This window comes from Curcuma longa, chromosome 4 (genome assembly GCF_044706935.1).
Source record: "Curcuma longa cultivar G26 ecotype Majalengka, Jawa Barat chromosome 4, ITB_CL_G26_1.1, whole genome shotgun sequence".
Taxonomy (NCBI): domain Eukaryota; kingdom Viridiplantae; phylum Streptophyta; class Magnoliopsida; order Zingiberales; family Zingiberaceae; genus Curcuma; species Curcuma longa.
In genome coordinates, this window is record NC_133864.1 from 4736613 (window position 1) to 4760106 (window position 23494).

Genomic DNA, 23494 nt, shown 5'->3' on the forward strand with positions numbered 1-23494 from the left:
GTTATAAAAGATTATTTTTGTGATTAAAATCACAAAAATAACTTATCATATTAACTCAATATATATTGAGAGATGTACTTGAAAAAAAAAATTAAAAGATGCTCCATTTTAATTTTTTTTATCTTAAAAAATCCTCTTTTGTCGTCTAATCTAATTAATATTATAATAGTTTTAGTTAAAATCATTACAAAGCCAATCAAAATTACTCTGTTGCTATCAAAACTATTCGAAGGTTAATTTAACATTAATCAAATTGCTCTAACTTATTTAAAATTATTTAAATTTGATTAAAATTATTCTAATATTATTATAGGAATTTTGGTCACAGACTGTTCTAACATTAATTAGGTTACGTCTATCAAAATTACTCTTGATTAAAATTATTTCAAATTTATCAAAATTATTCAAATTTAGTCAAAATTAATCCAATTATAACTATTGTAACAATTTTAGTGTTAAATTGGTCGAATAAAAAGGATAATTTAGAAGGAAAATTTAGGACGAAGTGCTGTTTTGATATTTTTACAACATTAGATACGTTTTTGACGATAACAAAAATAAGGATATTTATTATTATAAAAAATGTTTGTTATGAATAGTCAAATTCTTTAATAAAAAATAGAATTTAGCAGTCTCATATAGTCAGTCTCATGCCCATCCATGATAAAATAAATAGGAAAGAAACCCTACGACCATCAGAAGGTATCTATCAATAATCAACTGATCACTATCGAATGCCAAACTCTTCGGTAACTTCGTCAAGATTTCACCCTTACCCCATTTCAGTAAATTTGTCTATCAATAACCAACTAAATCATGCTCCGGGCATAAATAGCCAAATTCGACGTAGGAGGGTATCGCCGGATTTCGGTATCAGGTTAAGATCGATTCGAACCCTTTCCATTCTATTTTCTAATTATATATACAACGTATATATATACGACATGCCAACTATTAAACAACTTAATAGAAATGCAAGACTCCAATAAAAATGGTGGAATTCGCTCGCCTTAGCCAAATTCTTCTGTAAAAAGTACTAGGGTGTATGTGCGACTCGTTCAAATCATGAGTTCGAACAAATACAAATGAGAAAATTTTTCGGTCTGAACAGCACCAATGAATAGAGTAAAGGAAAAATCGAGATATCTATATTGTGTATTGTGTATGGAATTTATGATTTCCATTGGTGTAAATCCAATCACCTAAATTTGAGATGAAAAGCAATTCTTCTACAACTCTGCTGCGTCGTAACCAACTCAGTTATGCCCCAGACTACGGATGCCAAACTCAATGCAACAGAATGATGAACCAAATTGATTTTTAATTCGATCCAATCATACCGAATAGCATCCGGTTCGGCCTATTAGTAAGATGGGCCGAATGGACTTGGTGGCCCAATAACAAGCTTAGTGGGCCATTCGATGAGCCCGCCGGAACTCAAAAGTCCAAAGCTCGATTTAATTTGGTTTCCCTCTAAAAAGTGAGGCGGTTCACTCGCCTTCTCTCTCCTACGTAGTCGCTTGATTTTAGGGCTCGCCTCCGGTCTCTGAGCGCATCGGCGAAGGAATTGGCGACGGCGAATCGGCGAGGCGAACACTTCCCGGACGCTTTTCAGTTAGCTGTAAGATCGTTCCGCCTTCTCCGCTTCCATTTCCCGATCTTTTCGCCTCCCAATCTCGTTCTCTGTTGCGATTTATCGGCGTTGAAGTGTTTCGGGCTTTAGGGTTTTTGATCGGGATGGCTGCGGTGGATCTGACGCGGGGGGCGATCGCGGCGGTATCGGAGGGGCGTGCGGAGGAGGGCGCCAAGCCGGTGGTGCAGGTTTGGGATTTGAGGCTGGTGAACACCCAACAGAACACGACGGAGAGGTACCGGATGTTGCTGTCCGACGGGGCTCATATACAGCAGGCCATGCTCGCGACGCAGATGAATGGTCTCGTTAAGTCGGGGACGCTCCAGAAGTACTCCATCGTCCAGCTCAATGAGTTCATCTGCAACGTCATCCAGAACCGCACGTATGTGCTCTCCCTTTTATGTGTCCGGTTGATTACTTTCTAGTACTCTAGGGGTTTTTTTTTTTGATTTTGAGAGGCGACACAGAATAAATCTTAGAATTTTTATTTGTTGAAATGGTAATGGTGCTCACAATTCGATGCTAACGAGTAGAGCTGTGAATTTTATACAATAAGAAAAAGTATGCCTTTTTCTGTTGCAAATAGTTATCGGCTTTGTTTCCAGTGATTAGTCAGATGATCTCGGTAGCAGTTACATTTTAGCTCCAGAAATAGGCAAGTGATGATTTTTATTTCGTGTACTTTCTAAGTTATTATGCTTAATAAACTCAAGAAAAGGAGTATTTCTTGATTTCCTGTTAGCAAGATTATGTTCGAGCTAGTGGATTGTTAGTAGGGATGTTTTTTTTTTCTCTTACTATTATTGTCTATTTATCTGGTGGATTCTTGGTAGATATAGGGTTGATTAGATATCATTAGTGATGCTGCTAAAAGAAATCAGTGCTCGATATAGTGACTCTAAAGATGTGAAATATAGCTAGGAAAAGGTACATTCTACCTCTAGCAAGTACCTCTAGTGTTTATTCTCAACATGAGTCTTCAACTGTTCATCCATTTATTAGGAATATTACAGCAGCATGGTGCTTCAGTGTTTTAAATAAAGAGTAGATGATCATTAATCTAGTGATTCTAATGTATTATTCTTAATGAATGTAAAGAAAGTACTTAATTTCTCCTTGTTTTGCTTTTGGTCAAATTATGTTATTTCCGTGTACTATGGTTATAGCTTCTTCCGTATTAATTGTGTTTATTAATGTAATGCTAATATCCAGAATCATCATTGTCATCAACCTGGAAGTCCTTGTCAGTAATAGCAGTGCTATAGGAGAACCCAAAATGTATGATAATGGCGCTGCTACACAAATCCGTGCTCCACTGCCTGCTCAGTCACTGGGTCCAGATCAACCAGTTACAGCTGCAGCTAATCCTCAAACTTATGGCATGCGCTCCTCTACTCCCATTGTCGGGCAGAATGTTTCCGGTGGAGCTTCTTTGCATCAGAAGACCGACCCCATGGCAAATAACCCATCTATCGGTGCTAATTATGGCAGCGGTCCTGTGTCAGGCAGGAATATGAGTGGTGGGAAAATTGATATTGTACACCCAAAAGCCGAACAGGGTATAGGGCGGTTCTCTGAGTCACATTCATATGGTGGTAACCAGAACCAGAGGTCTGATCCAACATCAGCTGGACCATTTCGTCCCCCTGCCAATTCTTATGGGCGTCCTCATCAGCAGCCCCCGCCAATGTACTCAAATAGAGGACCTATAGCGAGAAATGAGGCTCCTGCTCGAATCATCCCAATTGCTGCTTTGAATCCTTACCAGGGCAGATGGACAATTAAGGCAAGAGTGACAGCCAAGGGCGACCTTAGGCGGTATAATAATCCTAGAGGAGAAGGAAAAGTCTTCTCGTTTGATCTGCTGGATTCTGATGGTGGAGAGGTCCGTTGCACTTGCTTCAATGCAGTGGCTGATCAGTTCTATGACCAGATTGAGGTTGGGAAAGTTTACCTGATTTCTAAAGGTAGTTTGAAGCCTGCACAGAAGAACTTTAATCATCTGAACAATGAATATGAAATCTTTATAGAATCTCAATCAGTTATTCAGCCTTGTTTAGAGGAAGACTCCGCCATTCCAAAGCAACAGTTCAACTTTCGTCCAATAAATGAAATTGAAGGCTTGGAAAACAATTCAATGGTTGATATCATTGGCATTGTGACTTCAATAAATCCGTTGGTTTCCATTATGAGGAAAAATGGCACAGAAACTAATAAGCAAACTCTTCAGTTGAAGGACATGTCTGGCCGTAGTGTTGAGGTGACTTTGTGGGGAAATTTTTGTAGCACGGAGGGTAAGCAGCTGCAAAGTATGTGTGACTCTGGTGTGAATCCTATATTGGCGATTAAAGCTGGTCGAGTTAGTGATTTTAGTGGAAAGTCTATTGGTACTATTAATTCAAGTCAACTGTTCATAAATCCTGATTTTATGGAGGCCCACAGATTGAGAGAATGGTATAATAGAGAAGGTAAGGCTATGGCTGCTCCTTCAATATCCAGAGACACGGCCACCATGGGTAGAACTGATGTTCGGAAGACAGTTGCACAGATCAAGGACGAGGGATTGGGAAGATCGGAAAAACCTGACTGGATAACAGTTAAGTCAACAGTTACATTCATAAAAGTGGATAATTTCTGCTACACTGCATGCCCATTACTGGTAGGGGACAGGCCATGCAATAAAAAGGTCAACAACAACGGAGATGGCACTTGGCACTGCGATCGCTGCGACCAGAGCTTTCCCGAGTGCGACTATAGGTACCTGCTCCAGTTTCAGATCCAGGACCATACAGGTATGACATGGGTTACAGCATTCCAAGAATGTGGGGAGGAGATTTTGGGCATCACTGCCAAGGAACTTTACTTGTTGAAATACGAGGAACAAGATGACTTGAAGTTTGCAGAAATTATTCGAACAGTGATCTTCCATCAATACTTATTCAAGCTGAAAGTTAAAGAGGAGACATTCAGCGATGAACAACGTGTGAAATCAACTGTTGTCAAAGCCGAAAGAGTAAATCCATCCTCTGAGAGCAGGTACCTTTTGGGTCTGATTGAGAGACTCTCAACTGAAGACCCTAATGCATCCACAGTGACACCTGGAACTTTTGCTCCAACCTCTGGAATTCCCAACTCTTCATATGACCCTGTAGAGTCGAATCGTAGTATCTATTCTGCTACCAATAACTATAGTGCCTTTAACAACAGAACCGGAGCACCAGCAAACCAATCAGTGCAGTATGCAAATGACTATGGTGGAACCATCAAGCAAAGTTTCAGCCGAAACGAAGCTCAACTACCCTGCAACAACTGTGGTGGCCACGGTCACAGTTTCCAGAATTGTCCAATCGGTGTAAGTCGGCCAGCCCAATCGGTTGGTGGTGGATACCCTAGTACTGGCTCAAATGTTTGTTTCAAGTGCCATCAACCTGGGCACTGGGCCAGTGAATGCCCTGGAGCAGGAGCTGCTACAACAGCATATGGGGGTTCTGGCACATCAGGAAGATTCACCAGGCAACATATAGGTGGCTTCTGAAACTTCGACTTCATACTTTTCCACGCAGTTAGTAATATTCTAATGATCTATCAGCTTTCTTTTGGCATCGTTACGATCTTTTTTGTACAGTCAAATTTCCATTTTGTTGATGTGTAGCTGCCAAATTAACTGCTGATAGGCGTTTCAGAAGCTTTTGATGCATCATGTTTTTTTTTCTTCTGTAATGTTTTCTCCTGTCAAACATTTTTATTTCTGTGTTCGATAATAATTTTGTCGAAACGTTTTCTCGGATTTATTTAAGCGAAGTCAAGAGCTAAAATACTAGAGAACAGTTTGACAAATGTTGATCTAAACATTTCTTGGTCAAATTTGTTAAAACAAGTTTGGTCAATTGTTTGAATGTTAGTTAAAAATATTTGAATGTTATTAATTTTAATTAAGATTGCAGTAGTTGACTATTGTTAGTAATTTTTACTAGATTTAAAGCAGCATTAAAATAATATTGAAGCAGTTTTAATTAATAAGTTTTGATCAAAGTTGTTATGGTTGACTTTGGTGAAGAGAGGTATGTTTGGAAAGAAAAATTAGGATGTCTTTATGATATTTTTTAGTTCTTTTTTTATGATAATGAAAATAATAGATGCTTGTAATCTCTATACCTTTGATCTATTGAAAGATGGTAAGTTTGACTTAAACTTCATTTTATTAGATTAGGCTATTCTTACTAAGATGTATGCTGACGACTATTTGGAAGTTATGAAGGTTTTTATTGCTAAATAATTTTATTAAAATACTTATTTTTATCAGTTTAAATATTTTAGATTCAAATTATATTTGTTTTTTACTCTATCAAAGTATGAATATTCTTTTTAAATAGATTCATTATTACATGATTTTTTTCTCTTCAAAACATATTCTAAATTAGTAAATATGAATAATTTAATACACATGCACAATTAATGTATCCTTTATGATAATAATAAAAACGGAAATGTTCATATAAGGATTTTGAAAACGAACGTTGTATTCAAGTCAACTTAGATTTTGTCATTGCTCTTCCGGTCAATCTGAGGAAAAAGTCGCCTGTGAAACGAATAGTCCGTTCAACTTTCATTTGGTGGATAAAATTCAAAATCTGCAAATAAAAGTCAACTTCCATTTGGTGAATTATTAGTCTAATTCATGTAAAAATAAATATTAAGATTCATTTTGATTTTAATTATTTTTACAATACATACTTTAAAAAAAGGTATAATTAATCTCACATCATCTACAATCAGTTTCTTAGAAAATACATGGTAAAATTTATATTATTACATACACAAATGACATGATATAAATAATATGATACTATCTAAATTGTCACCACTTTAAAAAAGATATGTCACAAATCTAAATACATATAACGAACACAAAATAATTAATACATATTATGACCGAGAGGAGAGGGTGATAAGCACTGATGAAGAGGCTGAGCTGAAGCAATATTCAGACTCACAGGGGGGAAGAAGAAACAAGTTTCAATTTCAATAGTTTGGATAGTAGTATCCGCCGCCGGCAGCATTGTAGGTAGCCGGCATCCCGTAGGGCATCGCCGAGTTCGGCACGGTGCTGTTGCTCAGCTTGGCCAAGCTGGTCTGGCCCTGCATTCCATTGCTGGCGTACTGGTGCCACAAGACCTGCTCCTGCACCAGCAAATGCTGTTTCTTCTCAATCTCTGCCATCTGAACATAGGAAGGTGGAGGGACACCAAGGGACGCTGTGAATGGATCCTGCCCGAGAGTTTGCACGGTGCCGTCGGGCGCCGGAAGAGCGAGTACCATTGCAGTGCCTCGTCCGGGTGCTGGCAAGGCCACACTGCTTGAACTCCCGCTGCTTGCCTGGGAATTTACTTGCTGCCTCACGGTGCCTTGGTCGTACATGCCATTCAGCAGTAATGGATCCAATCCTCCGGCCATCATGGCCTTCTGCTTTGATAGGTTGCTGGCAGTCTCCACGAGGGCTAGTTCCCAGTCGGCTTTTCCGGTTTCTGCTGCAGGATTTTGCCAGGCAGAGCTCACTCCAGAATCCCCATCAGTGGAAGGGAATGCTTCCCATGAACCATTTGCACCATTGGCTGCCGCCGCCGGTGCCTGGAAAAGGGCTAATGCTAGTGTATTAGACTGGTGCTCGGCAGTCACACCGTCCTCCCGGAGATCCACCAGGTCAGGTTGTTGTGCCGGTGACTGCTGCTTGACTGGTTGGACAATCGGCTTTGCTGGCTCTGGCTCCTCTTCCTTATAGTCAGAGGGTGCAGGGAGAGCTTTGATGCTGTTCTGGTCCTGCTCTGGTTCTTCGACTGCTGCAGGTGCAGTGACTGCTTCTCTGGGAGGGCTCTTTGGCTTCCTCCCTCTATCCCTCACAAACTCTTCCAGTGTCTCCAGCAGCTTGTCAGTAATGCGTTGCACCTCTGGATACTCCGACGACCTGGCCACTCCTGTATCCTTGCACCACGCATAGAAGGCGCAGAGCGCATCGACCTGCTTTGCGGCACCAGCATATGCTTCAAATGATTTGACACAGTCAGGGTATTCCATGTCAAAGAAGCGGTCTAGAAGGATGGCCAGAATCTCACATATATCAGCATAGAGCTGGAAGCTCTCCCTGACGATAGGGTAGAGAGCAATGAGAATCATCCTGCTGTGTTTAGCATGGCCCGTCGGACGGCAGGCAAGGACGCGATCAAGCAATTGTTGCGACTGATGCATCTTGCTCAACACCCTCTCTGGCTTCATGTCCCTCAGTGGTGTTGGTGGCTTCTTCTCTTCCCCATTCTGATGTTCTTCATATGAGGAGCTTCCATAACTTCCATATGCATAAGGATCACGATCACCATACTCAGATCGACTTTGGCGGTCTGTTCCAAATTCATTTCTGTGGCTTCTGCCCTCTCCTTGTTTCCTTTCAGACATTATGTACTCCAAATGCTGATCCAGATAGGCAGCATATGTGCGAACAAAAGCAGAATGATCCCAGGAATTAGAGTGCGCCTCATCGCGAAAATCAGACATGTTCAGGAGTCGAGTCCCTCTTCGGGTTGCATAGAGAATCTCATGTTGGAATGCAGGGTCACCATCGGTGAGAAGACGATGAACCAGCATGAGGGCCTTCAAGGCCACAACCCAATCACGAGTCTTACCGAGTCGCCTAGACACAATCGTCATACAGGCACTGACATAGCCCCTGGAGTAGGATGTCAAGTTCAGAATCTCACGCAGGTGCTTCTCGCTAGCAGGTTCGTCGTCGTGACTGGTTGCCTTCACTATAGCCACATCGAGTTCCGGCGCCATGTTGCTTGAAACCTTGGCCAGGCCAATGCTGGTCTGGTCCTTCACTGTCCCCAGAGCTTTTCTAATGCCGGGTGCCATTTTTGCTCTTCCTGTTGAGCTTCTATTCCTCTTCCAATCGCTCCGCAAATATATTGCCTGAAGGATTCTCTTGATGTCATGCACAAAAAGCGTAATCTAACTAACTATACAATCGATCAAAAGAGCACAAGAAAATACAAATAAATGCTCATGGAAAGTGTTCTATCATGCACAATGTCGAGAAATACTGAAAAATGTTCTAACAAACAGTTAGAATAATGATATTTGTCTCATTCATAATCACGTTGTATCGAAAGTAATTGCACATCAAACTGATCAAAAATAAATATAATGTAACAAGAAGAAATTCATAAGCACCCAATATCGATGTCAATGTGTGGGTGTTATAACATACAAATGATATAACAATTAATGTGGATGAGCATTCAAGAATTGAACATGGTTAATGATCAAAATTCAAAAAAAAATAACAACTCCAACTTCAATCCTAGACAATATATTTATTTATTTAATATAAAATGAATAAGTGGATAATGAGATTCACAAATAATGAATATTAATGTTAAAATGAATATAAATATGTTAATAAAAGAAAAGTATTAGATCTTATGCTTTTTGAAAAGATGACATATATTAATGTTCAAATTAATACGGTCGACTTAATAGACAAAGGAACTGCTTATCAAAGTCGAGGACTTTGTTCAAATCAATATGGATGCCCTGATAGATCAAGGAACTGCTGGTAAAAAATACGAGGACTTTCTCACTTCTAGGGTTCCATGAACGAAATACAAGAAACACAATTCTCATAAGATATTATCACAAACAAAACCTCTATAATGCTTTATTCGTTATTTCAAAGAAATGGGGGATGGCATTTTGAAGCGTGAAAAAGCAGAGTCGTAGGGATCTCCGGAAATCTCGGTTGATTAAAACAGAGCACAAAAGATTTCCCAAAAAAGAAAAAAAAAGGAGCAGTTTTCACCCAGATCTGTCACTTCGGCATCTGTCCGATCCAAACTAAGACAAACGGCAGTAGCAAACGTCTAAGAACTGGCAGATCTACACATGGAACTCGTAGAACCAATCAAATAACGAGAAAGAAACAATCACCTGATCAATCGGCTCCAATAGCGAGAAATCGCCACTTCAGGCACCGATCTGATATCTCGCAAGCCGATATTTCTCGGATCTACGAGCCTCGCACGGGAACCCTCGATCTCCGACCGCGTTGACTGAGCGAAGAACCGATCAAGAAGCCGACAGACACTACTCTTCCAGCTCCTATGCCGCTTTATCTGCACCTTTGGCTGTGAAGAAGTATCGGCGAAGGCCGCGCAGGGATCCAACGAGAGATTCGAGCCGCGATCGCCGTCGTCGTCGTCGTCGGAGAGCGGCGGCACGCGTAAAACCAGTTCGCGATTGGCTCGCTCGCGAATGAGTAAACACCGGAAAAATTTCCTTTTATACGCAAAGATTGCCTTAAGTTTTATAAAACTCACCTCAGAATTTCAAATTTAACATTACTTTTCAAACTCTTTATCATTCAACTCCTAATACTTCAAATTATTAAACCATTGATATTGCACATATATATAATCGGCAGAAAATTAAAAATATTCTTATTTATCTATATCGCCAAAAAAAAGTTAAAATAATATTTCATCTATAATTTTTTATCCAAATTTTTTTTGTATACTCTTTTTTTTTTAAATAAAAAAGAATATCCTTTTAATTTTCTTCGTATCATATAATGGGGTGAAATTATATAAACATAACAATTTTAGATTAATAACTATTTGATGCAACAACATAGCAATAATTAAGATTTTCAACATCAAATACAGGTTGACTGTATTTCCTAACATAATTATATCTCTTGTGACCACCTAATGAAGAGAAGTCTAGAGCCGAATATTATGTGGTCGTATTCTCTTGACATGACTTGTTCGATCAACTATAGACATCCAGCAGTTAGCATGATTTGGCCATGCTTACCAATACAATAGTAGCATGGTAGCACCTTAAACCTGAAAAGCAAATTCAAATTTTGAGAAATCATAACTTTTAAATTGAATTGAACTACGAAACCTTCAACCTATCAAATAAAAATTCGTTCAAAGATCTATATTCCTCACAAGATATAACCTTTATTTAGATGAATGACCTAATCTTAAGTCTAAAATACATCATTTAAAGTTTTTTTTTTTTTGAATAGTTTTAATAATTTTTATCTAAGATTATTTTCATCTTTTATTTCATAAAATTTTAAGATTATTTAAATCTTTATTTATATGTTATTAAAATATTATATTTTATTTTAAATCAACTTTATTCAATTAAACCTAGTGATTCTTTACATTTGATAAATTTTTTGGATATTTCTCTAAAATTCTACCATGAAAATAAATCTCCAAAATAATTATTATTTTATCCAATATCAGTATTTAATATAAGGGAGAGGGGTGAGGTGAAATGAAGTTGAAAATTTTAGAGGATAAATTCACATTTTTAAAATTATAGGAGGTAAAGTGATTTTCTACACATATATCGTATTGCAATGTTGGTAGATTAACATCCACGAAACCACATTTTCAAAAAACTTCATGAATCCAAAAAAAATAATATTAATGGCATCAATTAATGAAGAAGACTGCTGAAGCCTGTTTTGTTGAATAATTCAATAGGTACAAATGAATGAGACAGATATGGAAAAGGAAAAAAATTGAAAAAAAGTGAAATATTATAAGAATAAACATGCAATTTTCCTAATACATCCAGTGGTTGAACTAATCAAAAGATCTAGAATAATAGCCCTAATTTTCTATCCCATTGACAAATGTGTACTATTATTTAATTGTCTGGAGTTCCATTCCATTCCATTCCACTACAGTTCTTAGGATCTAAGCTTAACAATGAAATCTTTGTCTTCACCTCCCTTAAATCTTTAGTATCTAGGAAGTGTTGAAATGTCGATAAACCAGAGTTGATTGTCTGTTGATTCACCACTTCTGGATTATGATCACTAGCTTGGCTATCTGAGTGCAGTTTCAACCTAAGCCGCTGTAAGTTTTGACTCTTCGAAGAGCTTCCTCCTCCAACTCAACCAGCATGTTGCAGAAGGCTTCCATGTCCTGTGCCTCCTCTTTGAAAGTGAACCTGAACTCCTTCCATTGATAGTTTACACTGCTGCTAGTCACTGCCTCGGTTACTTTTGCGAGGATGTCGAATCCTTTGTGGTCGATGGAGAGAACGAAAGCGTCCTTCATTGCATCAACAGTGAAAGATTTGTAAGATAACGGCAACATGTTCTGGAGAAAAACTAGAAGGAATACACAGAAGTAGGTCTCCGAACATGTAAAATGAGTAGTTCTATCTTTTACTTTCCGGCCTGGTCACTGAATCTTCAGTGGCCAAAAAACATAGGACACAACTTTCTGTGCTCAACTTGTCACGACCAGACAAGACGTCTGCCTCATTAATTTGGCAGATTTAACCACAAATCAAAATTTTTAATCTTAAGACAGTTGCACCAAGCTTTTGTGAGACTAACAGTCTCACGATCTCCCTCACCTCGTCGAAGTTTACAGGTCAAATCCATGGTTGAGAGCTCTCTTATTAGTGATATGTGTAGTACAATGGTAGCTCTGCCATCACACAAACACCCTTTTAGGATATCTCACCATCAATAAGAGTAGGTCCATACAGCCCTTTATGATATCTTACCATCAAAAAAGATTAGGTGATACTTACCATCGAATACCAATTGTCATAATCCACAAACATGAGTGAACGACAATAACAACCAAGACTTTATACTAAAAGAGGTCGGCTATATGGATCCTTCTATGTCATTGGACTTGATCCCCTACTATATTTTTGTGATTTTTATCAAATTTTATCGTTGTTGACTAAGTCTTCTTTGTTCTAATAAAAATGAGTGAACTAACCAATTAATTGGTTAGGTCTAATCATGGCCAAAATGTTTAGACCCAAGTTAATAGTAGCTGCTTATGGACCTTTTTTCACCGGCATAGAATTCTCTCTATGAAACTAAACTAGGGTGTGACACCGACACCTACTAAAACTCCTAATTCTGAATTAATGTAACGATCATAAATATGCAGATTTACTAGATAAAATAGAGGTCATAACTTACTCTTGCCATTGTATTATAGTACTCCAAACAGAATAGCATCAAAGCTCTGCGCCTTGCTTGGCTTTGGTTGATTCCATCAATTATCTTCTCAGAAAATGGCACTAGACATGAGGAAAGACGAGTTTACAATTGGGCGGCTAAGGTTGTTAGCATACAGAAAAGCATACAAGTGTAAATCTTACATAAGAGATCTACTTTAGGTACTTCAACCTCATTCAGTTCCACATCATGAGCTCCCCCATTACCATCAAGATAGCTACATGATCTGCAACCAAAAGATTATTTTGGCATACCATAGTAAAGCATCATGTTTCATACTGTGAATTATCTAAAGAAGTGAAAAACATCAGGTTATACAAATGTTCAAAAAATATCTCGTCAGAAACTGATATTCGTAAAAGGACAAACAAACAAGAACTGCTAAAAAATTATGAGTTTCGTGTTATAGTTCTGGTTCCCCTAAATTGAAAGAAAGGGGTGTACTGTAAGCATAGAAGCACTAGATACCTACACGAAAAATATGTATGCAATGCTGAACCGGTGTTAGAAAGGTTGTGCACTTGAACTCTTTAATGTCAGCTTAGAAACTTGCATGCTGTATGCAGTGGCATCTTATAATGCTTTACTATTTTCTAATCAATCTTCTGGATCACCAAAATGGGAGAAAAAACTTTCATCTCTGTTAAACTAGAAAATTATGTGCCTTGTCAGCACAAACTTGATTTTCCCTCCATTTTTAATGGAGTGCAATAGAATATCTAAAAAGTTTAACTAGATCCTTCTACATCAATGATTGTAACTATAAAGGGAAAAAATAACAAATTATGTGGCATACCTTATATTGAATTTATAAATATTGTAGTTGCTAGTTTCCTTCAATAACCACTGTAGGTGCTCACTCCTTGATCCGCAACTGGTACTGGCAGAACTCAGTAAGGAAGAGACTGAATAACTAGATTGGTCGACTGTTTCATGTTCGGATACAACCGATTTTGCAAGACTTTCCACGACAACTTGGGCCTTGATTCAAAGGAACAATAGGATGAAAGGAAACAAGATAAAATCTTAAACGTCATGATTAAATTGTAAATATCATCATTAGAACTTCTGTAGTTCAGCTAAGATGAACAATGGAATGGATTAATGCTATGACTACTCGTCCCATTTTATGGCCTATCAAAAAATAAACAAAAGAGGGTAAAAAGAATACCTTATCATCTTCAATAAGTTTGATATCACCAGCCAAAGCAACTCGAGCTGGGAACTGCAATAAAATTGTCAGAAAGGGAACTATATTTCCTTTGGATGTCTTTTATCATGGAAAAGTTCAAGCTCCAAAGGCATTCATTTTGCATCACATATTTGCTAAAAATGCTTCATACTTGGCAAACAATAATCTGACAATGACTATATATTGTATCATGATCTTTATAAAGGGATGACCCAGAACAAAAACAAATTTCATGCCATTTATCTGCTCAAAAGATTGAAATTCAACCAAAATGGTGAAAATGCTTTTGAGCACTGAAAGAGCCACTGTAGAGATGGACTAGTAAGAAGAATTTGGCACAAGCGTCAAACTAACCTTCTTTAGGGATTTAAGCAAGTTTGTAAGCGGACCTGGAATGATGCCGCTCACGGAGAGAGAAGCACGCTCATCAATAATAGCATTCTACAAGCAAGAAAAGAAAGCACATGAGTCCAATGCATATGGTCTAAATCTATCTCACATCTTGTAAGAAAGATAAAAAATTCACTGCAATCAGAAGCAAAGAAGCACACACCATGTTATGCAAATCACTTTCTTGCACCCAGAGATATGGTTTTCCCCGTTTTGATATATAGTGAACCTTGGACGTGTAAATATCCTGCTTGCTGTTAGAGCAACCAAGGCCAACCAAAAGCCACTCACTCATAAACAAAATGAAGATTTGGGCTCACAAAAAAGGAGGTAGTATCTTTTGTACCTTCCTTTAGCATCGGCTTTGATGGTGTTCAAGTGTGCTTGCCAATTGACTGCCACAATGTTCTATGAACAAGAACAAAAGACAAAAATGAGAACACCCCAAACTTTGGATGGACCCACAAAGAGAGCTCAGTCAAGCAAGAGGAATACCCTGCATCTCTCGGCGAAGGTGAGGGCTACTGCTTTACTCTTCGTCATTGTCCCTGCTTTTGTGAGCTCACCTTAGGTGCTCAAGGAAATGGCTTGATCAGGAAGAGGAGACAAAATCAAGGAAATGGCTCAATATATCACTATGCACAAAACTATTTACTTCAACATGCGTGCAAATCATTGAGGACCCAAAAATAGTACACAATTAATAAACCATGAAGTAAGAGTATAAAGGCACTAGAAGAAAATCAAGCAGATAGAACAACATAATAAATCAAATTCTTCACACGTTGCGGTACACCGAGGGCAAACCCTAAACAATATTAATTTGTGCAATCATGATCTCACAGACTACATAACATTACCATGCAAGTACTTCAGTCAAACCCCAAGCCACCACAAAATTTGAAGTTACCATCTCCAAAGGTACTCCTAAATGACAACTCCAATACCTAACATCATCAATCCATCTCCCAATTCAAAGTAATCCTCCAGTAGAATGATTATTTAGACTGAGCACAAAAAAAAACAGCTAACTATAAAAAGATCAGGACGTGAACTTACAAGTCAGACAAATATTATCCCTGTGAAACTTCCCCATACAACAAACAAGGAGGAACCCACCTCAAAAGATACACTCATTGGCACATCGCCAGTCAAAGGACACCCAATAGTTAGCCCTGATGGCCGATTTACAAGGGCTACATCTTAGCGATAGCTGCATTACCGTGAAGGTAGATCACTGTGAGGGCTTAAACGAGATTGTCAAGCCGTGAAACTCACGATGGGATATAAAATGACATTATCTCAGCTGAATAGGGCTGACCACAACAGGAAAAACACATCGATTTACTATGTCCCAAGTCAAAGAAGCACATAGACGCTCACCAAAACAAAAAGATGTTTTCCAGGTTGGTGTCGAGAAAGAAGATGCGACGCTGCCGAATATCTCAACCAATAGCCTGCACAAGGAAGAAGTGCAACTCGCTTCTCGTCCGGAGTCAGATCTTCTTGTCGGACTCTTTCTCGTCTCCGACACCGGAGGCGGCGACCGGCGATGTGGCGCCCGGCGAAGGCGGCGGCGACGACGCGAGGAAACCACAGGGTCGGCGCCCAGCGAGGGAGAAGTGGAGAGGACGCTTCCAGCAATTAAACCCTTTCATCAAAATCCGTGTCGAACCGGAATTTCGAACCGGTCGAGTCGAAGCGGTTCAGTTCGACCACAGCCCCGTCAACTCTTAACGTCAAGATAACGGTCGCCGCCGTCTCTCAACGGATAAAACCCACTCGAGTGGCCTGGTCCTCTCCTTCCTCTCGTCTCCCTTTCGCTCCACCACTTCCTCGCTCCCTCATCCGATTCCCCTCTCCTCCTCCGTTCGCGCATGAAACCCTAATCCCCACCCCACCTCGAACCAGCTCACCCATGGCGAGATCCCTGGTTCCCTGCCAATCCCCCTTCGTCGTCGCGCCGCTCCCGCCACTCCCCCGGTTCGGCCTGCCGCTCTGCCGGCCCCGGAGGCCCGGGACCAGGGTCAGGATGAGCTTCCAGGAGATCCCGCCACTCGATTCCTTGGACCAACTCCAGGGGATCGCTTCCAGGGTGGAGGGCCTCCTGTACACACTCGCGGATGCCACCGTGGCCGCGGATGCTTCTAGTCCCGCGGCCGAGGCGTCCGCTGCCGCCCAGAAGAATGGGGGCTGGTTTGGGTTCATCTCGGAAACGATGGAAATCGTTCTTAAGGTGAAAGTTTCCACCGAAATCCCTGTGTACTATTTTGCTTAAAATCGCGTTCAAAATTGTCTTTGTTAAGCAAATATGCCCTCCATCCTTTGTCTGCTTCGTGGCTCTTTGTGAATGGATTACCTAGATTGATGCCCCCCGCCCTTCTCTCTTTAATTTGTAGATGCAAGATGAAAATTTCCACCGAATTCCCTGCGCTACTTTGTTTAAAAGCACGTCGCTTTACCAAGTTTGTTCAATTTTTTTTTGAAGCAAATATGCCTCCATTCTTCGTATAGTTCGTGTCTCCTTTTGAAGGGATTACGTATTTACGTAGCGTAGCATCATTTTGTTGACTTCCTAAATTGCAGATGCATGGATAATTTACATCGTTGGGATCGATTAACTTGACAATCTTCTCCCTGCAGGTGTTGAAAGATGGTCTTTCAGCTATACACGTGCCATATGCTTATGGATTTGCAATTATCCTACTGACTGTAATTGTGAAGGTGCTGACGCTTCCTTTGACCAAGCAGCAGGTGAATACGTGCTACTGCACTATTAAAAAATATTTGAATTTTTTTAATTACTGGTTTGAAGTGTCATTTTTTGTTGAGCGGCTCACAATTAGTTATCTTGCATTTTCTTTTCATCCTCATCTTTGTGATACAAATCCGTAAGAAAAATCCTTTTCACCTGTTATATATTTTTGCTTTTGCTTGTATTTTTTATTAATGAACTAGTGCATTTTTGCCTCTTATTATCTATTGTAGTTTTACCATTGCGAGCTTATATGCTTATTCTCACAGTTACTATTGCTTCTATAGGTTGAATCGACATTAGCCATGCAAAGCTTGCAGCCAAAGATCAAGGCAATTCAAGAGAGATATAAGGGAAATCAGGTTAGCTCTCAGGCTCATATTCAGGATGCTGCTTGGAAAAGTTCTCTGCTTAGTGAATAACAAAAAGCAAATGCATTTTTTTTCTTGCTCACTGTTGATTCTTCTTGTCATCTATAGCGTGATTTTTCATGCTTCTCTTTCCTCTAAATCTTCCAAAGCAAAGTATAATTCATTGTTGTTCATCATCTGCATTGACAAAAAATTTATATTTTGTTCATGTTTTTATAAAATGTTCATATCATAAACATCTCACTTCTTCAACTAGGCTTTCACTTTTGCAAATTGGGATGCGAGTTTTATTTTAATATTTTCACCCATTGTTGTTCAGCAACTTCTTTGTACCCATTGTGATATTTCTGTTGATTGTTTTTGATCAGGAAAGAATACAGCTAGAGACTGCTCGCTTGTATAAGCAAGCTGGGGTGAATCCATTGGCAGGTAATTTTCTTCTTAAATGTTTCCCTGTCATGTTAATATATTGGCACCTCCCCACATGTGACAACATGTGTCAAGGTGCATTCTAATTCGGATGGTTTCAAATTCTCTTTGGTCAGAACAATGTAGAGATGACCTATTTGTTTTTCCTTTTAAGTGTTAGTAGGGTCGTGTATTGTGTGTGCTTCACAAGTTCTATGCTCTCATATCACTAGGAATACAAAATGGACATGTATATGTCTATTTGCTTAAAATGAGTTACTTTACATGGTGTGAGGAGGCTTCTTAGTTAAATAGGTTCCTTCTGTAAATTCATTATAAGCTCAGTCTTCGGTGATTTGGTCTATTAACTTGATGAGTTACATTAGTCCAACCAATAATATGCAAATTATGATTTTAGTTATACATGGGAAATTATGACTTACATTAGGTTGCATGTTTGTTCACAAATTAATCAGTAAATATTTCAGAATTTTAAATATGCAATTGACATGCATGTGTATGCAATATACATGAAACTTAAACTTCTTGGTATAGGAAATGATTAGTGAAAACTTTAATCGACTGTTCGACAGTAACATACATAATTCAGCAATTTTCTTTCTGCTTTGCATCTAATTTCATCAAAATTTTCTTCCGTTATTATGTATTTCTTTGTCCATAGAGTGTCTTCCCTATCCTACTTACCGTAAAGCCTTAGTAACCATATGAGTGCCAAAGAATGTGTTGTATTACAAAAAGTGAATTTCCTTGTTTTCAATTTTGAACTTTTTTTCTAAAAAAAGAATTTGAAAATTGTAAAAAAATGTCATCAACTTTTTGACATTATTACAAAGTATAATAAAATTTATTTTTTTTACAAAGAAAATGTTGGATTTTCCCCAAAATCAAGAAAAAAAATCATGAAAAATATGGGGGAAAAAAATCAAGGAATATTGGAATAAAAACAGGAAACAATGGCCTGTTTCTGTAACTCAATTGGTATTCAGGAAATCTTTGTCTTAAAAATGAATTTCGTAATGTGATGATTTTATATACTGATGGTTAATGGCATTACCTGAATTAAGTATGAAGATTTCAATTTGAGGGATTTGTGGGCAAATTAGAAAATTCATTTTTCCCATTTTTAATAAAATACTAATGTATGTCGATAAATATCAGGTCAGAATGGTTTCAGCCCATTCACATATCATTTTCAAAAAATAAAAATACAACAACTTCAAATTTTACTTTCTATTAGATGATGGGTGCAAGCCATGCTTGGTCAAGGTATTAGCTTGAGAATTTCCAGTGTCAGGTATCATTCTATTGTCTTAAAAATGAATTTCGTAATGTGATGATTTTATATATTGATGGTTAATGGCATTACCTGAATTAAGTATGAAGATTTCAATTTGAGGGATTTGTGAGCAAATTAGAAAATTCATTTTTCCCATTTTTAATAAAATACTAATGTATGTTGATAAATATCAGGTCAGAATGGTTTCAGTCCATTCACATATCATTTTCAAAAAATAAAAATACAACAACTTCAAATTTTACTTTCTATTAGATGATGGGTGCAAGCCATGCTTGGTCAAGGTATTAGCTTGAGAATTTCCAGTGTCAGCTATCATTCTATTGACATTCTAGTATTTCTGTAATTTCAATGGCTGCAGATTCTTCTTGTTGTCGATTTTGCTACTATAATGTCTGTGCTTCCTAAAAACATTGTTTAGGATGCTTACCAACTTTGGCCACAATACCTGTTTGGATTGGTTTGTATCAAGCACTTTCAAACGTTGCAAACGAGGTACTCACTACTGATTTTTTTACTGCCCCATTGGTGCCCAATGGCTGATTTGTGAAAATTTCAACTGAAGGGGTTGCTGACAGAAGGTTTCTTCTGGATTCCCTCTTTGGGTGGTCCAACAACAATTGCTGCTCGACAAAGTGGTTCTGGCATTTCATGGCTCCTACCTTTTGTGGTAATTTTTTTTTGTCACAATGGTTAATATATTTGGATAGATAGCATTGCATATGTTTGTATTTTTTGTATCCCTTTCCAGGCAGTATTTCTATAAATCATATTTTCTTTTCATGTTCAAACTTTTCAGAACGCCTAGGCATATCTTTCTTTGACTAATGAAATTTAGAGTTAACTTTGTTCAGACTGTTGAACTCAATATCTTTTATCTACATATTGTAGACTATTTCCAACTTGGATTCTCTATGCTTAATTTGTGAATGACATGTAGCTTAAACTGAACTTGAGGCATTTGATAGTGTTTTTTTTTCTGGAATGCACTGAATAGACAAGAGGCACTAAAACTTGCACCTGAGAGAGACAAGGTAATTTTGGTCAGGATAAAATTAAAATTCACTTTATTGAGATTTCATTTGACTGAAAAATGCATTCAGAATTTTTTTTTAATAAAAGCTGTAAGGTCATTGACCAATTTGCTGATGCCACATGCATATTGGTTATTTAGCTAGCTATCTCTTGGGGCTTCAAATAATGCATGCAACCTAAGCCTCTCTATATTTAGCGGTTTGGCACAACCTACATGGATGCTAAATGATTTGTTTACCCTTTTTACAGGATGGACATCCACCTCTAGGATGGTCTGACACAGCGGCCTACCTAGTTTTACCTGTTCTTCTCGTTGTTTCACAATATGTCTCAATGGAGATCATGAAGCCACCCCAGGTCATTTATATTCCTGAAACTTTTTCTTCTTCTTCTTCTTCTTCCTTTTTCGAGTTTCTGGACTTATATTATGGTATTTAATGGCAGACAGATGATCCAGCTGCAAAGAACCAACTTCTTGTGTTTAAGTTTCTTCCTCTTATGATTGGTTACTTTTCACTCTCTGTGCCATCAGGGTTGTCAATCTATTGGTAGGTAACTAGTTTTTTGTATCGTTCAGAGCCTTATGTTAAATTTTAAAATATATATTTTCTCTTAGTTTACATGCACTATTACCAATATACATTTCGATATACGATAAAATAAGAGAAAATAAATCAAAATAAAATGGACACATTCAAAGGCAACCAATAGTTGCGAAATGTTTAGAGTGGAAGGAGTAACAAACAGTGGGAGATAAAAGAAAAGTTTAGTTAGCGGAATAAAAAATGATTCAATAAATTGAAACTACTTGATAACATCCATGTAACCGGCCTCAACTAGTTGAGACAGACAACTTAAGTAACTTCCTGCAAACCAAATATTTCTGACCAGCTTGCAACCCATGAGTGAGATGGATATATTTCAATGTCTAACTGGTTAGTGATTTCATTCAAGGTTCCACCTTGAGAATGTATGTTTTGCCTTCCATCGACATCTTGCCATCGACAGTGTTCGTGTGGTTCGAGACAAATTTCACTACAACTCTTCATTTCATTCTGTAAATTCTTATTTGATCTTGCCATTGCTGACTATGAGAATCTTTTCCTTTCTTATAGTTGCAAAGCTAATTGTATATTTGTCTTCAGGTTCATCAACAACATTCTAAGCATGGCACAACAAATTTGGTTACGGAAATTAGGCGGGGCGAAGCCTGCGGTCAGCAGTGATGCTGGTGGAATCATTAGTGCAGGACGAGCCAAACGATCTGTTTCGCAGCCGGTAAAGGCTGGCGAAAGGTTGTTACTCCAACTCGGTAGTAAAGTATGCTTTTGAATTTAAATCCAACATGTTGACATTTTCATGGGAAAAAACAGGTTCAACAAATTAAAAGAAGAAGATAATAGGAAAAAGCTCAACCAAGCATTGCCAACCGAGGAGAGACTGCCTTCAGCTTCCACTGACACTGATGATGAATCAGATGGGGAGTCGAATAATAAGGTACCACTATCACTCCTTCCATTTTCATCCTATTTCTGAAGAAATCAGCTTCTGTTCCTAACATCACGATTCATTGAACGACAGGGAGAAATCTTGGAAGAGACATATGCCTCTAGTGAAGGCAAAAAACTCCCGGAATACACTCCACCGAAGAAAGGGAAAAGATCGAAAAGGAGGCGTGCAGCGCTATAGATTAGAACATCTCATGAACGGCATGACCCCAAAATCTGGTCAGTGTTATGCATCTCCCACAGAGAACATACACAAAATGCATCTCGCCCAGTTTTTACTTAGGATTTCTTTAAACTTTGTCGTCCTCTACAATTCGATCGAGTTAGAAGGGGATATGAAGGGGGGAAATCTAGCTGATTTATTTTTTTCAGACCTATTTGTGCATGAAATGTTATTCTATAAGAGTAGCCGTTTGATTTATCGAAAAATGTGTGTTGATAGTTTAAATTTTGTTGCCAACAAGATTGTTTTCCAGTGAGGAGAATTTGATGATTCTATTCGATATGGATTTCTCTCCTCCAAGGATTTAGGTAGTTTTAAGAGTGTTCAAGTTGTTTCTATGAGATAGATATTGAAATGTGTTTGGAATTTGTTGTGTTCCTCGTGTATTTCTTTTGCGAGATTGATTTTGATTTTTCGTATATCGACTCTATGTTTATAGATACTGAGGTATTTTCAAATTTGTTGTTTCCTTTGTTGGATTGAATTTGAATTTTCGAAAAACGATGATATTACTAATGTACCATTCCTAGAGATGGGCACAAGGGAGGGAAAGATCTCGATCGATAAGTATTGCTCCGTGAGTAAAAATTTAATTAAATTAAAAAAATTGATCAATTTAATCAAATTTAAAATTTTGATTTGGATTATTTCAAAATTTTATTTTTTTTTAAAATTAATTAATTTGATTAATTTAGTTTAATTTCGATTTTAAACTTATTTATTTCATTAAATTGAATTAATTAAAATAAAAAAATAATTTATAAATGTTTAAATATTTAAATTTATGAATTTTTAATTAATTGATAAATTTTTTATAATATTTAAAAATTTTAATTATTTTAAATATTTTATTTTTTTACTTAATTAATTGATATTTTATCATTTCAATTTGTTCGATTTTATTTGAAAATTTAATTGATTTGGTTAATTCGAAAAAATTTAATTCAGTTTGATTTTAATTGAATACTCAATTTTATATACATCCATTTCTCTTTTGATATTGTCCTCAGGGTATAATTAAGTTGTTTATGATGAGAATCAATCAAATTAATCAATTGGCAATATTATACTTTGATTCTACTTTCTAAAGGAATATCATTCTTACCGTATCATTTTTAGAGCGGTCAAATGGGCTAATTTATGATGGGACGGGCCAACCCATGACGGATCCATTATATGGTGGGGTGGGACAGGCCGACCCACCAATTTAACGGGTTGAGAAATCTCTAATCCAACTCAAGGCGGACTGCGGGTTAGGCAAGCCAACCCACAGGCCTGTTAAAAAATAAAAAAATATTAAAAATATTAAGTTTGAATTATAATTTAAATTGATTAAATTGAAAATTTTAAGTTTAAATCATAATTTTTAAATTTGAATTGTAATTTAAATAGATCAACCCCACTAATTCATTGAGTTTTCTATTTTAATTTTAAATTTTAAAATAAATAAATAAACTTTCTCAACCCGCGAGTCAATCTAAGCCCGCCGTGGGTCAATCCACGCAGGTCGCGAGCCTAGGCAGGCCAATCCATCTGAACCCATCTTAAATGGATTGATAAAATTTTAATCCAATCCGCCTAAATTATCCAGCGGGGCGGGGC

General features: G+C 37.7%; 4 protein-coding genes across 8 annotated transcripts; 2 read left to right on the top strand and 2 right to left on the bottom strand.

Moving 5' to 3' along the window:
- The first annotated feature begins 1542 nt into the window (after positions 1-1542).
- LOC141828437 (replication protein A 70 kDa DNA-binding subunit A-like) lies at positions 1543-5330 on the top strand. The gene is made up of 3 exons (XM_074715865.1): positions 1543-1621; positions 1724-2015; positions 2846-5330. The coding sequence occupies exons 2-3, from the start codon at positions 1738-1740 to the stop codon at positions 5166-5168; spliced, it is 2601 nt and encodes an 866-aa protein (XP_074571966.1). The 5' UTR covers positions 1543-1621; positions 1724-1737; the 3' UTR covers positions 5169-5330.
- Positions 5331-6460: 1130 nt separating this feature from the next.
- LOC141827837 (putative clathrin assembly protein At2g25430) lies at positions 6461-9917 on the bottom strand. 2 transcript variants are annotated; one of them, XM_074715166.1, is made up of 2 exons: positions 9611-9917; positions 6461-8593 (listed from the first exon to the last, which is right to left on the bottom strand). In XM_074715166.1, the coding sequence occupies exon 2, from the start codon at positions 8534-8536 to the stop codon at positions 6656-6658; it is 1881 nt and encodes a 626-aa protein (XP_074571267.1). In that variant the 5' UTR covers positions 8537-8593; positions 9611-9917; the 3' UTR covers positions 6461-6655. The 2 variants fall into 2 exon arrangements, with proteins under 2 accessions (XP_074571267.1, XP_074571268.1); XM_074715167.1 differs by having other exon boundaries at positions 6461-8603.
- Positions 9918-11281: 1364 nt separating this feature from the next.
- Positions 11282-15894, bottom strand: LOC141827705 (uncharacterized). 4 transcript variants are annotated; one of them, XM_074715024.1, is made up of 11 exons: positions 15661-15894; positions 14889-14912; positions 14773-14852; positions 14624-14685; positions 14441-14531; positions 14242-14328; positions 13867-13920; positions 13492-13676; positions 12839-12921; positions 12657-12757; positions 11282-11760 (listed from the first exon to the last, which is right to left on the bottom strand). In XM_074715024.1, exons 3-11 carry the CDS (start codon positions 14818-14820, stop codon positions 11548-11550), a joined length of 924 nt encoding a protein of 307 aa, XP_074571125.1. In that variant the 5' UTR covers positions 14821-14852; positions 14889-14912; positions 15661-15894; the 3' UTR covers positions 11282-11547. The 4 variants fall into 4 exon arrangements, with proteins under 4 accessions (XP_074571125.1, XP_074571126.1, XP_074571123.1 ...); XM_074715025.1 differs by lacking the exon at positions 14889-14912 and having other exon boundaries at positions 14773-14843; XM_074715022.1 differs by lacking the exon at positions 14889-14912 and having other exon boundaries at positions 14773-14864.
- Positions 15895-16098: 204 nt separating this feature from the next.
- Positions 16099-22144, top strand: LOC141826484 (inner membrane protein PPF-1, chloroplastic-like). Its single transcript, XM_074713735.1, has 11 exons — positions 16099-16513; positions 16921-17031; positions 17320-17394; positions 17772-17832; positions 19548-19621; positions 19692-19796; positions 20411-20518; positions 20606-20709; positions 21307-21456; positions 21535-21658; positions 21743-22144. The coding sequence occupies exons 1-11, from the start codon at positions 16196-16198 to the stop codon at positions 21848-21850; spliced, it is 1338 nt and encodes a 445-aa protein (XP_074569836.1). The 5' UTR covers positions 16099-16195; the 3' UTR covers positions 21851-22144.
- The last annotated feature ends 1350 nt before the right edge of the window (positions 22145-23494 follow it).